This window comes from Tupaia chinensis, unplaced genomic scaffold (assembly GCF_000334495.1).
Source record: "Tupaia chinensis unplaced genomic scaffold, TupChi_1.0 Scaffold000532_1, whole genome shotgun sequence".
Taxonomy (NCBI): Eukaryota; Metazoa; Chordata; class Mammalia; order Scandentia; family Tupaiidae; genus Tupaia; species Tupaia belangeri.
Genome location: NW_006160045.1, coordinates 7,980,738 through 8,000,846, shown reverse-complemented (window position 1 = coordinate 8,000,846; position 20,109 = coordinate 7,980,738). Strand labels below are relative to the sequence as shown.

At 40.9% G+C, this 20,109-nt stretch overlaps 1 protein-coding gene across 4 annotated transcripts in view; it reads right to left on the bottom strand.

Annotated features, from left to right (window-relative positions):
- Nucleotides 1–11,542, bottom strand: part of LIN9 (lin-9 DREAM MuvB core complex component) — a 69,585-nt gene extending 58,043 nt beyond the window's left edge. For 2 of the 4 annotated variants that reach the window (XM_027775231.1, XM_027775232.1), the window contains exons 1-3: nucleotides 11,510–11,542; nucleotides 8,989–9,083; nucleotides 5,988–6,092 (exon numbers count right to left, since the gene is read on the bottom strand). In XM_027775231.1, the coding sequence (XP_027631032.1) occupies nucleotides 5,988–6,092; nucleotides 8,989–8,991 (108 nt within the window). In that variant the 5' untranslated portion in view covers nucleotides 8,992–9,083; nucleotides 11,510–11,542. Of the gene's footprint in view, nucleotides 1–5,987; nucleotides 6,093–6,868; nucleotides 6,919–8,988; nucleotides 9,086–11,509 lie in introns of those variants that run through there. The other 2 variants (XM_027775234.1, XM_027775233.1) reach the window with 2 other exon arrangements.
- Between the last annotated feature and the right edge of the window lie 8,567 nt (nucleotides 11,543–20,109).

Genomic DNA, 20,109 nt, shown 5'->3' with positions numbered 1-20,109 from the left:
TTTTTTTTTAAGAGATATTTTTGCCATTGGTACATGCACTCGCTAGAGAAAGAAATTATCCCCTGGGGGATGGCCATGCTTCCATCCCTTCTCCTCTTGGGATTTTGGGCACGCATGCACATGCACCTGGCATGAGTTTTAAGCCTTCAGGTCAGGAGACAGAGAAAGAAAATGAGTAAAGCACCCCAATGGGATATGATCATGCTGTAATCCCTTATTCTCTTTTGCCTATCCTGTCAGGACTTTGGGCATGCATACCAGGCCAGGTTTTTCTTTTCTTTTTGTTTGTTTTTTGTTTGTTTGTTTTGTTTGTTTGTTTGTTTTTGAGAGGTTTTTGCTACAGGGCGCATGCACTTGCCAGAAAGACAGAGAGAGACAGGGAGACAGAAAGAGAGAAATCACCCTCCAGGGGGGATGGCCACGCCGCAATCCCTTCTCCTCCATTCTCCCCTCAGGATCTTGTGCACACACGCACATGCACCTGGCGTGAGCTTAAGCTACCAGGTCCGGCACTCAAACCACGGTCAACTACGTGGGAGTTCAGCGACATAGCCATTATGCTAACTGCTGGTCCCACCAGGCCAGGTTTTGAATCACCGTTGGTCATGTAGAATCTGGCTCCCTTAACCACTAGTAGTATGGGGCCAACCCTATAATTTGCCATTTTATTTAACTTTATTTATTTAAATTTGACCAGAAAAGGACAGAGCATGCGCACACGAGAGAGCGAAAATGAGAAACCAAGTTGCCAACAGCAGTCATGTGGAAGTCTAGTGCCCTTAACCACCACACCACCTGCCAGCCCCTAATTTGCCATTTTTAATAAACTGAAATAAGAAAAGTCATATAATCACCTCCACTGATGCTGAACTCCCACATGGCCGACCGCAGTTTGAGTCCCAAGCCTGGTGGCTTGCTTTCTCACTTTCTCTCTTTCTCTTTCACTCTATTCCTCTCTGGTCAAATTAGAATAAATAAATAAATAAAGTTAAATAAAATAATTATTAAAAAAATATATAACAGAAATAGATAAAATAACTGAAAATATACAATATGCCAAAGGCTACACAACACAGCTACTGTAGCACTTGAAGGAAAATTTAACTTTTAGACTGTAAATATAACCTATATTTTTAAAAATGAAAGATCTCGGGGCCAGTAGGTGGTTAAGGGCACTGGACTCCTACGTGGCTAACCGCAGTTCAAATCTCAGACCTGGCAGCTTGCTTTCTCTCTCTGTCACTTTGTTACACTCTGATCAAATTAAAATAAGTAAATAAAGTTAAACAATTCTTTCAAAAAAGAAAAATGAAAGATCTCAAATATTCTTCCACCTTATGACACTAAAAAGAGAACAGGAAAGTGAATCCTAAGCAAGAAAGAAAATAAGATTAGAACAGGGACATTAAAGCAGGACTCTGGAGACACGCTCCCAGCCGTTTTAGCATCAGCTTTCATTTCCTAGCATTACGATCTTGAGCAAGATATTTAACTTCCATGTCTATTTTCTCATGTGCAAAATGGGATAATGTAATAGTAACATCTCGTGGGGGTTGTTGAAGATTAAATCAAACTTATATATGTGAAGTGCTTAGAACACTTACTAAATACTGAACAACAGTTGGTTTTCATAATTTCTCAGACCAGGAAAGTGTTCTTTAATATGAAGATGAAATGCAATAGATTTAGAGGATGTGACTAAAAGGAAAAGGAATAAGCCACACCATATAAAGGATGAAAGGGAGCCAGCAGGTGGTGTGGCGGTTACTGTGCAGGATTCTCACATGGTCGGCCATGGTTCAAGTCCTGGACCTGGAAGCTTGAGAGTCACACTGAGTGTGTGTTCATGTGCACCTGAAGTCTCAAGAGGAGAAAATAAAGGAGAGGTGATAGTGGCATGGTCATTCCCCAGGGGTGGGTGGCTCATTTTCCCTCCCTCTGGTAAGTGCAAGCACTCTAAGACAAAAACCTTAAAAAAAAAAAAAAAAAGATGGGAAAACAAGGGATGTTAAGACTAATAAGGAGACAATTCAGAGGATATAAAACTTTACAGAGGGCCAGTCTGTGGCAAGGTGGTTAAGGCAGCTGGATTCCATATGGCCAATGGCAGTTTATGTCCTGGACCTGGCAGCTTGAAATACATGCTGGGCAAGTGTGCATGCACACACGTGTGTACCCATAATCCCAAGAGAAGAATAGAGAAGGGATTGCAGGGTAGCTGTTCCCTGTGAGGGGTGCTTTCTCATTTTCTCTCTCTTTACTGCATGCACACAGGCCCTACAGCAAAATTTAAAAAAGAAAAAAAAAAAAAAAACACTTTCTCTTTCCAGTATGCATGTGCTCTATAGCAAAAAACAAAAAAAACAAAAAAAAAACCAAAAAAACCCAGAAAAACTTTCTCTTTCTATCATGTACACATGCCCTATCGCAAAATTTCAAAAAAAAAAAAGAAACATATTTTAAGAAGTCTCATACGTTTGTCTTATATTTCTTCTGTATTGTTCAGAAGTAGAAAGCATATTTTAAAATAGTCCCAGAAGGAATGACGTGTCTAGAAAGGAAGGCACTGGACTGAGTTGGGATAGGACAATTTCAAAGTCATAAAGTTTACCTTCTTATGTTTGTGAGATTATTCTCCTAACGCAGCTCTTCCAAAGTCAAGCTAATAAGAATGTTAGTTAACCCTTTCTTGTATTCATTTGCTCTTGTACCCAACACTTACTTAGTCAAGAAATGCATACTGTTTTTTTTTTTCAAGAATTACTTGTTATTATCATTATTTTTTAATTTGCTATTGGACATGTGAGCTCATCAGAGAGAGATGAAGAGAGAGAGAGAAACTGAGAAAGTGGGTGAGAAAGCAAGCCGCCAGGTCTGGGACTCAAACTCTAGCCAGCCATGTGGGAATCCAGTGCCATCAAGCCACCTGCTGGCCCCTCCATGTCTTATTTTATTGGGCTGCAGGGAAAGTCATGATGCATTTTTACATAGAAAAACATAGAAAAATATGTCATGACATTCCCAAAGACTTAATAGCTTCAATGAGATGTAATTTAAAAATTTAAAATGGTTATGTCTATTTATTCCTTGATTGTTATAAAAAAAAATTCAAGGTACTTTCCTTCTTTTCTTTTTTGTAAAGATTTTTGCCATAGGGCATATGCATTCACTGAAGAGTGGAGGGAGTGGGGTTGGGGGGGTAGGGGTAAAAAATCACCCCCAAGGGAGGATAGCTATGCCAGAACTCCTTCTCTTCCTTTCTCTTCTCAGGATTTTGGGTACACATGAACATGAGCCCAGTGTGTTTTCCAAGCCACCAGGTCCAGGACTTGAACTGTGAAGTCAGCTATCATCACCTTCGCCTTCATTACCACACCACCTGTTGGCCCCTTAAGATACTTTTTTTAAAAATCATTTTACAGATACAGAACATGAACATAGTTTACTGTTTGAAATTATCATAAAGGTATGCAACATTTTTTTTTTCCAGAGCATATTGCTGGTAACACTTTTAATTACTTGGTGCCAAATTCTTGGTTGAGAAAATCACTTTACTATCATCCACTATATTGGAAAATCTTGTTTTATAATACTTTTGGAAAATAATGAAAGGGATGTAGGAAATGACCAAGTCAGAAGTTATAAATTTTATGAGAGAAAAAGTATTATTTTAGATTTTTGCCATAGGGTGCATGCACTTGCTAGAGAGAGAGAGACAAAGAGGAAAACTGAGAAATCACCCCCCATAGGAGGATGGGCATGCCACAATCCCTTTTCCTCCACTTTCCCCTTGGGATTTTGGGCATACATGTACATGCATGCGCCCAGCGCATTTTTCAAGCTGCTGGGTCTGGGATTCGAACCATGGAATCAGTCATGTAGGATTCAGCATCTTAACTACCACACCACTTGCTAGCTCAATAAATTAATTATTCTTTTTTTAAGGTTTTGCAATAGGGTGCATACACTAACCATAGAGAGATAGTGAGACACAAAGAAGTCATTCCCCCCCCCCGCCCCCCCGGGTCCCTGGGGAATGGCCATGCCACAATCTCTTCTCCTCCATTCTCTTCTCAGGATTTTGGGCACCCATGTGTATGTACCTGGCATGACTTTTTTTCTTTCTTTCTTCTTCTTCTTTTTTTTAATAGAGGTTTTTGCCTTAGGGCTCATGTGCTCACAGGGGAAAGACAGAGACAGTAAGAGCAAAAGTAAGAAATCACCCACCGGGGATGGCCACACTGCAATTCCTTCTCTTCCACTCTCCACCCAGGATCTTGGGCACACATGCACATGTGCCCAGTATGAGTTTCAAGCCACCAGGTCCATAATTCAAACAGTGATCAGCCACGCGGAAGTACAGCTAAGTAACCACTATGCTACCCACCGGTCCTCCTGGCATGATTTTTAAGCTGTTACATTCAGGACTCAAATCGCAGTCGGTCATGTGGGAGTCCAGTACCTTAACCACCATGCCACCTACTGGCCCCTGAATAATTTATTTTTTTTTTAGAATTATTTACTTAATTTTATGTATATATGTATGTATATATTTTTTATAAAAGAGAGATTTTTTTTTTTTTGCTATATGACACATGTACTCACTGGAGAGACAGAGAGACAGAAAGTGAGAAATCACCGCTCAAGGACGACGACCACACCACAATCTCTTCTCCTCAATTCTTCTCTCAGTATCTTGGGCATACATGCACATGTTGAGTGTGAGTTTTAAGCCACCAGGTTTGGAACTTAAACTGCAGTTGTCTATGTGGGAGTCCAGGGATATAACCATTACTCTGCTGGGGTGTGTTTTTTTCTAATTAATTAATTAATTAATTAATTTCTAGCACTTCAACCACCATGCCACCTGTCGGGTCCAAATTAAATATTCTTTCTAAAAGTTATTTATTTAATTTAACTTATTATTATTATTAAATTTGCTATAGGACATGTGCATTCACCAGTGAGAAACAGAAAGAGAGAGAGAAAGTGAGAAAGCAAGTCAGTAGGTCCAGGACTCAAATCGTGGTAAGTCATGTAGGAGCCCAATACATTAACCACCACAGCACCTACTGGCCCCTCTTTTTTTATTTTTAAGTATTTAATTTTATTTACTTATTATTATCATTTTTATTTGACTAGAGAGAGAGAGAGAGAGAAAAGGAAAGTAAGAAAGCAAGCCACCTGGTCTGGGACTTGAACCGTGGTTGGTCATGTGGGAGTCCAGCATCTGAACCACCACACCACCTGCTGGCCCCATTATTCTTTTGTTTTTTTGAGAGAGATTTTTGCTATAGAGTGTGTGCGCTTGCCAGGAAGACAGAAAGATAGAAAGCAAGAAATCACCCCCTGGGGGATGACCAGGCTACAATCCCTTCTCTTCCATTCTCCTCTCAGGATATTGGTCATGTGCCCAGCATGGGTTTCAAGCCACCGGGTCCAGGATCCGAAACTTGGCTGGCCATGTGAGAGTCCAGCGTCTTAACCACTACACAACATTATTCTTAAAATTAGTATTTCCTTATTCAATTTTCATTCCTTTGATTCTTACCTATCCACTCTGATTTTTTTTTAATGCCAAAAATGAAAAAAGGAGATATAATTTCATGCTATATATTTCCGTTCTGTGGACAAAAGAAATCTTCAATATAGTTCCCTCAGTGATAAAATAAAAATTTTTCTCCTCTCATATACATGCAAAACTCCAAAACTGATTCCATATTGTCTAACTTACTTAATGTCCACTAACTCCATGCTTAAAGAAAGCATGTATATGTAGTACTGACAGTTGATTTTCTATTCTGGTTAAAGCTGATCAACAAAACAATGCTATTTTCTAGGTAGCTAAAATAGGATCCAAGCAGCAATTCTGACTTAAATAAAATAACTTGTTATTCAAAATGTATAGTATAAATAAATATAAACTTTAATATATTAAGTGGCTGCTTACTGCCTCTCAGGTCAAACAAATTTTAGCACACACATACCTGTGGAACCATTGCAACCCTCTGGTTTCTTTTAGGTGACCTTGTATTTATTTGTCTGTCATCTTCATCAGAAAAGAGTCGACTTCGTTTTGAATTTCTGAAAGGCTATGATAGAATTTTTTTTATTTAATGAAAAAGCTGAATACTTCTCATTATTGTTCTAAAATATAATTCTATAGTTGGAAAATACACCTAACTCTGAATTATTAGCAATATGGAAGGATGAAGTATGGATAATAAGAAGCACACAAAGCCAAGTATAAATAATCTTAGATTCAGGAAGCAGTAAGATACATGTTTACATAAGTTATTTACAAATGAAACACCTAGCTGATGACTAAACTGAAACTAGAACCCAAGTCTCCTTAATACATGGGCGGCCAGGGATAATGAAGATAGAAAAGTAAGTTCTGGAAATTCCAGTTCCAATTACCTTGGCATTTGGGTTAATGTCACCTGGGTGTACTACGGGATATGTCTGCCACACAGGACTGGGCTGGGATGAAAGTAGTAAATCACTGCCTAAGTGTAAGCCTAAATGGGGCCAGCAGGTAGTGTGGAGGTTAAAGTGGCTGGATCCAATATGGCTGGCTGGTTTGAGTCCCAGACCCGGCAGCCTGAGAATCACGCTGGGTATAAATCCTGAGAGGAGGATGGAGAAGAGTTTGAAGTGTAGCCATTCCCTGGGGATGATTTCTCAAGTCCTCTCTCTGGCAAGTGCATGCCAGAAAGAACCGCCCCCCCCCCCCAAAAAAAAAAAAGAGAGAGAAAGAGTAAGCCTTATATAATGTTACACTAGATCTGCTATCTGAAAATTATTAATCAAATTTCCACTTATAAATGAAAATACAAGATACATATAACAGATATTTGATAATTACCTAAACTAGAAATTTGTTAAGTTCCAAAAGCACATCATACATTTAAAGACCTGTAATACAAAAAAATTTATGGTCCACTCTGGGTTCACAGGTTTCATGGATAGGAAGAAAGAATATAAATATAGGTTAAGCATCCCTAATCTGAAATCCAAAATACTCCAAAATCTAAAACCTGAGCACAGACATGATGTCATTATTCTTAAAATTAGTATTTCCTTATTCAATTTTCATTCCTTTGATTCTTACCTATCCACTCTGATTTTTTTTAATGCCAAAAATTAAAAAAGGAGATATAATTTCATGCTATATATTTCCGTTCTGTGGACAAAAGAAATCTTCAATATAGTTCCCTCAGTGATAAAATAAAAATTTTTCTCCTCTCATATACATGCAAAACTCCAAAACTGATTCCATATTGTGGAAAATTTCACACCTGATGTCATATGACAAGTCACAGTCAAATGCTACAATACAAATATACCATATAAAATTATTTTCAGGTTACGTATTATATATAAGGTGCATAGAAATATAAATGAATTTTGTGTTTAGACTTGAGTCCCATCCCCAGGATATCTCATTACATATATGTAAATATTCCAAACTCCCCCAGAATTTCAAATCTGAAACAATTCTGGTCTCAAGCACTTCAGATAAGGGAAACTCAACCTGTAATATCCCAATAAGAGCCAAGTTATTTTTCAAAACCTTCTCCCACCACTCAAGACAGACCTTCATGCCTATTTGGAAGGGAGGGAAGTGCAGATGGCTCATAGTATATGACAGCATCTAGTCGGGTCACAACTATAGGTAGGAACCCTTGAAGTCAAACTTACTCAGTCTCAGTACTCAATCTCTCTAACCGGAAGTCCCTTCGCCTCCTTTCCTTCCCTCTTCCCTGATCATGGGCACAGAGGAGAAAGGGAATGATGGTGACAGAACTGACAGAGAGGGAAGTGTCTCTCACACTCACTGTGGCCAGCTGCCCAGGCTACTGTGACTGTGGCTGTCTATCCCAGCTGGAGGCTTGTTTCATGACTGATCCCTTAAAGCTTCCTGACTGGCTGAGCAGGGAGAAACAGAGGTCCTAAATTGCTAGTCATGCCAAACATACGGTCATCTCTACTTCTTGCCTCTAAATGCATTTTCTCTTGACATACCCAAGATTTTAGTGCCTTATCTCTTTCTCTCCTTCTCTCTCACATACACACGTACGCATGCACACGCACAGACATACACACACACACACACATACATCCTTTTGCAAGGATCAGGGCCATGTTAAAATTTTTGCATATATGATAAAAGTATACTTTCAGGTTGTTGGGATTTTTTGCTTTGTTTTCTCTATTCAAAGAAACTACAATTACTGGGCCAGCTGGTGGTACGGCAGCTAAGGCAGCTGGATCCCACAGGGCTAACTGTGTAGTTTGAGTCCTGACCCAACGGCTTGAAAAACAGACCATTATGTATGCAAGTATGTCCAAAGTCCCAAGAGGAGAATGGAAGAGAAAGGACTGAAGCATGGCTATTCGTCCTGGAGGGCTGATTTAACACTTTGCCTATTTTTCTCTCTCTCTGTCCCTCGGTGGAAAGCGTCCATGTCCTATGGCAAAACTAAAACAAAACAAAACAAAACAACCCTACAATTACAATGACTAACAAATGCATATTGATGATTATATTATCACCTCCAAATAAGATCAAATGCTGCTCAATGACACTTATTAAAGACTGAAGTGCCAGAGGCTGGAGGAAAACCTGGGAAATATTTTACTATGCTGTATGAACACACACATGACAGGGTCAGCAGGTAGCAGGGAGGCTAAGACAGCTGGACCCTACATGGCTGACTGGGCAGTTCAAGTACTGGACACAGCGGCCTGAAAAACCAGTGGGCAAATGTGTGTGCTTACTCAAAGTCCCAAGAGAGGAAGCAATTGTGGTGTGGCCGCCCCCCTGGGGGCAGGCTGATTCTCACTTTGCCTCTCTGTGTCTCTCTCTGGTGAGCACGCACACTCTATAGAAAACTTAAAAAAAGAATATACACATGACAATAATACAGATAATTTAGCTATAATTATTCTGAAGTATAAAACAAAACAAAAATCATTCCTTACCATTTCCACAGAAGGACCTGTGTTCCTGCCTTTCCAAACAGGCGTTTTCTGTAAAGAACTGTACTTTTCATTCCATGTGTTCGATAAGCTTCCCTCTATAATGAATAATTAAGAGTAACAAAATTTAAGTTTACTTCAAAGGATTTCTTACTATGAAATTGCCTTTTTAATAACAGCAATATGTCTGAGAAATATGAAAAAAATATACTCGCCATATAATTAAGTTTATTTCAAATGAAAAATCTCTTTTATAGTTTACTGTCAAATCCCTAAATAATTAGATAAAGCAATGTATCTTAAAAGTACTACATTTCCAGACTAAAACATGCAGCTACTTTCCTTTCTTTTGGCTTTTAATAATTTTTCTTTACCAATTTGCCAACAATTTAACAGTTTTTGGTACAATTCTGATTGAAAAGCAGTACAATGGACTCAATAAACTCCTTTCTAACCTTGAATTTAGAGCATTAATGTTTTTTGCTCCAATATGTGAAAACTTTGACATATGAAAATGAAATCAGTGTGGTGTTTGTCTTTCTTAATTCAATGAAATGTCTTTAGAATTGTGCATAATCAGGAAAAAACATCAAGTAACTGATTAGGCAAATGATGGAAGCAAAAGAGGAATTTAAAAATAAAGAAGAGTGAGTTTAATTTTTATAAAGATATGTTTATATATAGACAGTAAAACTAGGAAAAATACATGCAAGATGGTTGTTTTTATTTTCTTCTTGTTCATCGACATTTTCTAAATTTCTCTACAATAACTTTATATTACTTGTGCAATTTTTTTTAAAAAGAGAAATGGGTGGGCTAGCAGGTAGCATGGTGGTTTAGGTGCTGGTTCCCACATGGCTGACTTGCGGCCCAGACCTGGCTGTCTGAGAGTCATGCCAGGCACATGCATGTGCATGCCCCAAATCTTTTTTTTCTTTTAAGAATTTTTAATTTTTTTATTTATTCATTTATTTATTTTAATTTGGCCAGAGAGAGAGAGAGAAAGAGAGAAGGAAAATGAGAAAGCAAGTCACCATGTCTGGGACTCAAACTGGACTCGAGGTTGGCCATTGGGAGTGTCCAGTGCCTTAACCACCACACCACCCCCGCATGCCCAAAATCTTGAGTGGAGATGGAGAAGGGATTGTGGTAGGGCCATCTCCCCTGAGGGGTGATTTCTCACCTTCCCTCTCTCTCTGTCCCTCTCTGGTGAGCACCATATCCTATGACAAAAAAAAAAAAAAAAAAATCTAAATCTAAAGATAAAATAAAAAGATAAATGGTTTAATATTGGGAGAAGTAATAATGGCACAATTTTTCTAAAGTATATTTAAGAAGCCCGAAAGAAAAAAGGTAGGATGGAATTGATCCTGTCAGGTATAGAAACCGGGCATTCTGGAAGACAAGAGGTCTCCTCAAGCCAAAACTTAATTTGGTAAATCACCAGTCCAAAGCATAACGCAGTAGCTAATTAGCTTGGTTCCAAATCTATTTACTCAGTAGAATTTTAATCAAAAGGTAAAATTTAGGGAACCAGCAGTTAGCGTAATGGCTATGTCGCTGGACTCCCACGTAGTCGAATGCGGTTCGGGTCCCGGACCCGGTGGCTTAAAACTCACGCCGGGCGCGTGTGCGTGCGTGCCCAAGATCCCGAGAGGAGAATGGAGGAGAAGGGATTGCGGCGTGACCATCCCCCCTGGGGGGTGATTTCTCGCTTTCTGTCTCTATGTCTCTCTCTGTCTGTCTGGCGAGCGCACGCACCCTACAGTAAAAAAACTCTCTAAAAAAAAAAAAAAAAAAAGGAAAAATTTAAAATAAACTATATTAAGATGGTTAGTTTATGTACCAAAAGAATCAGACCAAAGGACATGTCTAACTTTTTCTCAGGAAGAAAAGAGTACTATCATTCTTTCACTTCAGGGAACTTGCAGGCAAAATTAGAAGGCCAAGTTCTTAAAAATAAACTATTATGCAACCATACTGCTCATCATGGTTGTTTAATTAGTGCTCTGAATCTAAATAAGGTTTTTAATGGACTATTTCCTTAGAACTTGCCTTAATCAATCATTTCAGAAAAAAAAATTTTCCTTAATCATTCTGAGGACCAATTAATTCTATAAAAGCATATGAATTTAAAGTTGCCAGTGAAAACCAATACTTAGAAGCTATAATGGGCCAGCCTATGGCCTGGTGGTTGAGACAACTAGATCTAACCTGGCCAAAAACGTGGTTCAAGAATCGAAACTAGCAACTTGGAAAAGCCTGTCGGGCATATGTATGTGTATGCCCAAAGTCCTAACAGGAAGTGAGATGAAGGGTAGGGGACTGCAGCAAGACCGTGCCCCATGGGGGGTGGGGACCATTCTTTTCACTGACTCTCTCGGGCAAGCATGTATGCCCTCAGGCAAGTTTTTTTTTAAAAAAGTTGTTATGAATCATAACTTTGAAGAAAAAAAATACTATATCCAAATCAATGAATGAAATTTCTAGTTTATGGCATAATGAAAAACACTGTAATTCTTACCTTTTAAACTGACAAGGGCTTTTGCTGAAGAGCCTGAAATTAAAAATAAAACAAATCAATAATTTCAAAATCAAATTGAGGGAACCAGCAGTTAGCGTAATGGCTACGTCACTGGACTCGCACGTAGTCGACCGCGGTTCGCGTCCCGGACCCGGTGGCTTAAAACTCACGCCAGGCGCATGTGCGTGCGTGCCCAAGATCCCGAGAGGAGAATGGAGGAGAAGGGATTGCGGCGTGGCCATCCCCCCTGGGGGGGTGATTTCTCGCTTTCTATCTCTATGTCTCTGTCTGTCTGGTGAGTGCACACGCCCTACAGCAAAAATCTCTCCCAAAAAAAAGAGAAAAAATCAAATTGAGAGAAAACAAGACATTGGTTTGGAAGTAAAAGCGATCCATTTAGGTCTAATAATATTGTGTTGAAGTGACAGTGGGATGTGCAATTAGAAATAACTATTGAGTTGTCGGACTACCTCATGGCATATTTTCTTGTTACGCAAAAATGTGTCATGACTTTTCTGACGACCCAGTAGTAGACAATTCAGGCTATATACCAGAACTCATATAGATTAAGAACTAGACAGAGACATCTGGAAGTTGTGTTGAAGTTTTGAGAATAGTAGACCATTCTGAGAGACAAAAATATAGAAACAGACAAAGGACGAAAAGAAGAGACAGAAGTCGTAATTTTGAATCCTTATCCAGAGGGACTCTAGTACTGGAGGAAAGGGAAAGGGAACTGACGTTTACTGAGGCACAGATCGGAAGTGGTAATGGCGTGGTAAAGCAGAAAATGGAGATGATCCAGCAACTGTCATAGCAGGCAATAAAGCCTCTTGAAAGTCTAGAAAGCAGGTACACGTGACATTTAAAGCTCAAAGCTGGAAAGTGGAGTTCAAAACAGCTGAGAGGAGCTACCATACATTTGGAGGGATCCACTGGATAAAATGAACTTTAGTGTGTGTCAGGATAACCAAGAATCTCCTCATGCATGCAGAAGCTGTATTATTATTAAAGCCCTTTAAGGCATTCTGATGCAGGTAACCCACTTTGAGAAAATGCTGGGCTCATGGTTCTGGTAGGAATAAAGGACGGGACCTATGGGTAGGGGAAGTAGGAGAATCGATAACAAAAGAAAAGGGAGAGCACTGAATTTAAAATCTCAAAATTTGATTTGTATTACAAAGAAGCTCAAGTCACTTGAAAATAATAATTATGGGGACCAGTAAGTTAGCATGATGGCTTTGTCGCTGGACTCCCACGCAGTCGACCGCAGTTCAATTCCCGGACCCAGTGGCTTAAACTCACACTGGGCGCGTGCGCGTGCGTGCCCAAGATCCCAAGAAGAGAATGGAGAAGACGGGATTGTGGCGTAGCCATCCCCCCAGGGGGTGATTTCTCGCTTCCTGTCTCTCTGTCTCTGCCTTTCTGGTGAGCACACGCGCCCTATAGCAAAAACCTCTTCATAAAAAGAATAATAATAATAATTATGGATGATTTCAAGGACGACGTGAAAAAGAACATCAAGTAGGAAAAAAAAAAACTAGAGACGACAGATTAATCCTCCCTGGTGTTTTAACAAAAGCAACAATGATTTACAACTTATATAAATTGACAATGGACTTTAAATGAGAAGCAGCAGATAAAGTATGGCAATTATGGCTATGAAACACTTCATCTCAGATCCTTAATATGTAACTTGGATTCTTAAACTTCAACTGACTTTTCTTCTGCAGGTTAATATGAGAGGCTGTTAGAACAGGTCCCATAAGCATCAAGGCCACCGACACTTCCACCCTACTCTCCTGTGTAGGAGTGGAGAATGGTTAACAGGACAGCATAACAGCTTCTATGCGATACACTTAAGTTTAATGACCAAAGGCAGTAAGACCATGGATGGGAGATGGGAGATGGAATGCCATAAAATCTTGCTAAAAAGCCTCAAAAAATAACACAGCTAGGAAGCAGCAGTAGTAGACAGTGCACATGTCCACGTAGCTACCAAGAGAAATACAGTTCATGTGAGAAAAGTAGTTACCATTCATTCACTCATTCAGTGACTGGGTGGAGTGCCACTGCAGGCCAGTCCCTGCTCTAGGCACAGGGATACAACAGCAAGCAACACAGCCAAAGGCCCAAAATTTCAAAGGCCCTTGTGAAATTTACATTGTACTGAAGAGAGACCAAAAAAACACACACATGTGTCATGTAGTATAGGTACTATGGGGAAAACCAAAGCAGAATAATGGGGATAGGTAGTGTGGGACGAGGATGGAGGGAGGGAAAGATACTTTTATGTAAGGAACTGATGATTAGCATCTCTGAAAGGTGGTATTCGGGGGCCAGCAGGTGGCAAAATGGTTCAAGGCTCTGGATTCCCACATGGCTGACTATGGTTCAAGTCCTGGACCTGGTGGCTTGCTTTCTCATTGTTCCTTTCTCTCTGTCTCTGTCTGGTCAAATTAAAAACTGATAATAACGAATGAATTTTAAAAATAAATAATTATTTTAAAAAATAAAAAGAAAGGTGGTATGTGAGCTGAGAGATCTGAAAGATATTAGATCTCAACATAAAGATATCGCTTCCTGCTCTATGAAGGCAGGAATCAGATTTTGGAGAATCTGACCTACCACCATTAACTGTTTTTCTTTTTTTGAGAGGCAGCATAGCATAATGGTTAAGAAAACAAGTTTTGGATGAAATTAGTTACGTTTGAATATTGGCTTTGCCACTTTCTTGCTGTAAGCAAGTTACTTAACCTCTCTGTGCTACTGTTTCTTCATTTATAAAATGAGAATAGAATTAATTAGTACATATAAGAGTGCAGAAACAGTATACATAGTTAATGGCTAAAATTGATATAGATCTTAATACAGTGATACTGTCTGTATTGCTTTGATCCATAAAAAAAATACTGGGTTTATAACATGACTTCACAGGCAGATGAATCTGACTTAAGATAGAATCCTGCTCTAACCAGGTATAGTTACTCATTTATTCAACAATTATTTACTAAATGCCTGCTGTAAGCATTGTTTTAGGAGCTGGGGTTAACCTAAAGGACAAGATAGACAAAGCCCCTACTCTCACAGTGCTTACTTTCTAGTAGGAAGAGACACACAGTAAGCAAATACATAAAACAATAATTACAGCTTGTGGCAAATGCTACAGAGAAAAAAACAGGGTGATACTGGAGTGTGTTAGGGGAAGTTACTTTACACAAGGTAGTCAGGGAAGGATTCTCTGAGAAGGGAACATCTGCAGAGAACTAGCTGTGAAAGAGCAGGAAGTCAAAGCAATGAATCTGGGAAGAAAAGCAGTAGGTAAAAAAAACCCTGGGCCAGGCTGGCGGGTGGCGTGGTGGGTTGAACTCCCACACGGTGGACAGCAGTCCGAGTCCTGGACTGGGCAGCTTGCTTTCTCTCTTTCTCTGTCTCTGTCATCAAATTGAAAAACAATGATAATACATACATACATACATACATAAATCTTTTTTTTTTTTTTTTGGAGATTTTTGCTATAGGGCGCGTGCACTCGCCAGAAAGACAGAGAGAGACAGAGAGACAGAAAGCGAGAAATCACCCCTCAGGGGGATGGCCATGCTGCAATCCCTTCTCCTCCATTCTCTTCTAAGGATCTTGGGCACACTCACAAGCGCATCCAGTGCGAGTTTAAACCACCAGGTCCGGGACTCGAACCACGGTCGACTACGTGGGAGTCCAGTGACACAGCCATTACCTCCAACTGCTGGTCCCAATAAATAAATCTTTAAAAAGAAAAATAAAAAAATAAAAAACGAAAAAAATCTGGGCCAGCCAGTGGTGTGTGGTGGCTGGATTTCATATGGCCAACTGCGCAGTCCAAGTCCCAGACCTGGGAACTTGAAAAACATCAGAGCTGTGTATATGTATGCATGCCCCAAATCCCAAAAGTTGAAATAAAGGAAAAGAGACTGCACGTGGCCATTCCTCACCGTGAAAAAGAGGGGGCAAGTGGGTTGCCGTCTGACTTTCCCCGTCTCTGTCTTTCCCCCATGAGCACATGAAGCCTCTAACAAATACATATTAAAACAAACAAACAAATAAAAGCCAAAAGATTAGTTTAAACTATTCAAGGAGTAGGGGAGGGCACAGTGCTTGGAGAATGAAAGGGAAGTGTGATTAAAAAAATAAATGTCAGAGAGGGGCCAGCAGGTGAAGGTAGTTAAGGTGTTGGATCCCACATGGCCAACTGGTTCAAATCTCAGACCCAGAGGCTAGAAAAATCATGCTGGGTGCATGTGCATGCATGCCCCAAATCCTGAAAGAATGGAGAAGGAATGCAGCATGGTCATTCCCACTGGAGGGTGATTTCTCACTTTCCCCCTCTCTGGTAAGTTCACATGCCCTATAGAAAAAGAAAGAAAAAGGTGAGAGAGGTAAGCTAGGTGTTAGGGATGGAACTGGGAATGCAAGCATGAAACAAACTCAGAAAGGGTTCCTGCTTTGGTAGGGCTAATAACTAAAAAACACATAAACAAATAAAAAATTCAACTTAAGAGTTGCCATTAAGAAGTTAGTAGTGGTATGAAAGACATAAAGACGACATAATCCAGTCAGGGAGGATGGAAAAATAGCTCTCTGAAGAAGCTTAGAATGAGATCTAAAGGATAAGGAGAAGTTAACTGGGAGTGAGGGGAGAGAAGAGCATTCCAGGTAGAGAGAATCAAGGCCCTACAGAAAAAGGGGAGAAATGAAAATGGTGAGACTTAAAGGTACAGAATGGAAGAGTGCTACAAAGTGAAGCTGGAGAAGTGGGGGGCAGCCACACCATGAAAGGTCTTAGAGCTACTAAAGGGTTTTAAACAAGAGGGTGAGGGACCAACAGTTAGCGTCATGGCTATGTCGCTGGACTCCCACGTAGTCGACCATGGTTTGAGTCCTGGACCCGGTGGCTTAAAACTCACGCAGGGCATGTGTGCATGCGTGCCCAAGATCCCAAGAGGAGAATGGAGGAGAAGGGATTGTGGCATGGCTATCCCTCCTGGGGGATGATTTCTTGCTTTCTGTCTCTCTGTCTCTGTCTCTGTCTGTCTGGCCAGCGCATGCACCCTATGGCAAAAACCTCTCAAAAAAAAAAAAAAAAAAAGCGCAAACCCACCACCACAACCAGAACACAAGAACTAGGAAACTGCATTGACAACCAGGAGAGGTTGAGGAACATCTCTGACAGTAGGAGGTGAAGAATAAGATAAAAGACAAGTAAGGAAACGTCCGACATACCATGGCAAAAGCTCCAACCTGTTAGGGGACGGCTCTCTCCAGCCTCTTGCACCCTCCCTTAAACTACCCACTAATTCTATAAGAAACAAAATCTTTTTATATTCTAAATACCAGAAACACACGCAAAGGTCCAAGTAAATTTATTTAAGGAATTAGGCCACACCGCAATCCCTTCTCCTCCATTCTCCTCTCGGGATCTTGGGCACGCACGCACACACGCCCGGCATGAGTTTAAGTCACCGGGTCCGGGACTTGAACCACGGTCGACTATGTGGGAGTCCAGTGACATAGCCATTACGCTAACTGCTGGTCCCAATAATGGAACATTTTTTAAAACAGGAACCACTGGGACCAGCAGATGGCACAATGGTTACGTCACTGGACTCCCACATTAGTCAACTATGGTTCAAGTCCCGGACCTAGTAGCTTCAAACTCATGCCAGATACGTGTGTGTATGCCCGAACACCTGAAAGGAGAATGGAGGAGAAGGGATTGCAATGTGGCCATCCCCCCAAGGAATGATTTCTCACTTTCTGTCTCTCTGTCTATCTGGTGAGTGCATATGCCCTACAGCAGAAATCTCTCTCTAAAAAATATATACATACATAAATAATAAATAAAACAAGACTCACTGGAAGTGTCTATTTTGGAGTAGAAGTATAAGGTAGATTTTTAAATATGTTAAATTTTAGGGGCCTCTGAAACATCTAAGAGTTATAAAAAAGGCAAAAGACATCGAGATTGAGAATTTAGAGGAGAGAACTAACTGAAGACAGCCTTGGCCTTCTAATGCGTAAAATCAAGTTCTTGTATCAATTGAAACGATGATGAAATGAGCAAATACATGTAATGTGTTTTGCGCCTTCTGATGCTACCATATGTCAGAAACAGATCCATCTGTGTTGGGTCATCCTGGATCACAGAGTCATGACAGTTTTCTAGACTGTGGGCAACTGAAACCATAGATAAGGGGGAACTACCGTGTCCCAACGATGGTAACTTTGATTATTGATAATGTTACACTGACTAAACTGGGCATATATGTGGATATATAGCTATTTCCAGTAGCAAATTAAAATCACTCTTCTTTGTCAGAGCCCAGCTGCAATGGTGCACACACAGCTCCAGAGCTTGGGCAGTTGGAGGCCCAGGTTCAGTTCCCAGGCCAATTTGAAAAAGTCAGGCACAATGGCACCTGTGGTCCTAGCTGACTGGGAGGCTGTGGTAGGACAATCACGGTAAGACAAGACCCAGTAAAATGTACCTATCTCTGTCTCACTCTCTCATAAGGAAAAAACAAAACCCTGCTCCAGTTTCATTAATAATGCCGGTTACTCTACATTCAATTATGTATACTTTATTGGTGGCACTGTGTGACAAATCAAGTAAACCAATCCTTGCTCTCAACAAAGCTGTAGTCTGGCCAAATAAAACATATACCACAAAAACATAACCTGCATATACATACATACACACACACACACACACACACACACACATACAAAATGTACCAGAGATATCACAGAGAAATAAAAGTGGTTATATAGTTTGAAAGTGGCTGGAATTTGAACCCTAGTGTAAGTCCCAAGAACGGCAGTAAGTATCCAATAAATGTTCAATGATCATGAAGCAAATATTCCTAATGATAGCCATAAGCAAGACAATCAAAACATGTCTAATTTCAAAAGAATGAATACCAAAATAACAGCTCTAATGAATGTGACTTGTAAGAGGTGATAAGACTTCTCTTTCAAGAGTTACTTATTTAATTTTATTATTATTATTATTTTAGTTTGACCAGAGAGAGACAGAAAAATAGGAAAGTGAGAAAGCAAGCTGCCAGGTCCAGGACTCGAACCGCAGTTAGCCATGTGGGAGTCCAGAGCCTCAACCATCATGCCACCTGCTGACCCAGATAAGACATCTTTACAATACAGACAGCAAGGATCAGAACAATTTTTTCAGATGACAAGCACATTGTGCTTAACCCTTTTTTGGAAGCTTCCTAAATACAATCAACTGAATTCTCCAAATGAGAAGCAGTAACTCATGGATGGTGCACAGTTGTGCCCTGTCCAATATAGTAGCCATGGGACCAGCAGTTGGCGTAATGGCTATGTCACTGGACTCCCATGCAGTTGATCGCGGTTTGAGTCCTGGACCCGGTGGCTTAAACTCACACAGGGTGCGTGTGTGTGCATGCCCATGATCTGGAGAGGAGAATGGAGGAGAAGGGATTGTGGAGTGGCCACCCTCCCTGAGGGGTGATTTCTCGCTTCCTATCTCTCTGGTAAGCGAATCCCCCAATGCATAAATGCTGTACCACAAAAAAAAAAAAAAAAAAAAAAAAAAGTAGCCAACAGCTATATGTGACTATTTCAATTTAATTTTAATTAAATGCAAAATTCAGTTCCTCAGTCACTTTAGCCACAGTCGAAGTCTTCCATAGGAACACAGGGCTAGTGGTTACCCTAGTGGACATCACAAATGAGAACATTTCCATCACCAAGAAAGTTCTTTTGGGACTTAGCCCTGGTCTTGATCAAATTTTAAAAACAAACACTTTTAATACGACTTTTCATCAGCTTGGCACCTTGCACTTTTAACCTTATAACATATTAAGAGTATGACCTCACCAAACAAACAAACAAACAAAAACCCAGGATCTGCCGTACCTCCAGTTGTCCTTTTTGCTTTTTGTTATACGAAAGAGCTCACAAATGAAATGCACACTTAATCTAAACAGTGAGTGTGGATTGAGGACTTTCTGTAATTAGCTATCCTTTTATATAAAACGTGCAATACTGGGAATTACAGGATCGAGTTCCACTGCCCCTCTCGACTGTAGAGCTGGTGCTCTGACTCAGTCCACACCCGCACAGTCCTAGGTGCCAGGGTGAGCAAAGCGATGCCCGCGGTGCGTGCCGGGCAGAGTTCTGCCATGTATGCGCGCGGCTCACATCCAAGTGCGAAGGTGCCCCTGCTTCCTCGGACACCTCCACACGGAAGGAAGTGTGCGGGACGGGGGCTACCTGAACACGACGTGTCCCGCCCGGGTCATCTCCGGAAAGGGCCACAGCCACCTGTGGTCCCAGGGGAAGGGGCCAACCCTCTGACACGGAAACACTTCCAGGGGCGGACACAGCCGGGGTGGGGGGAGGACGGTGAGGCTCACGAATGCCTGTGGAGGCAGGAGCGGTGACAGGACAGGCGCCCGGGCCGAGGCCAGAAGGGGCTGTGCCCGGCCGTGCCCACCCCGAGCGCGCCCCGGCCCCGGACCGCGAGTTACATAACCCGGCGGGCGTCTCGGCGCGGGCGAGCGGTGCGGGCGGCGAGGACA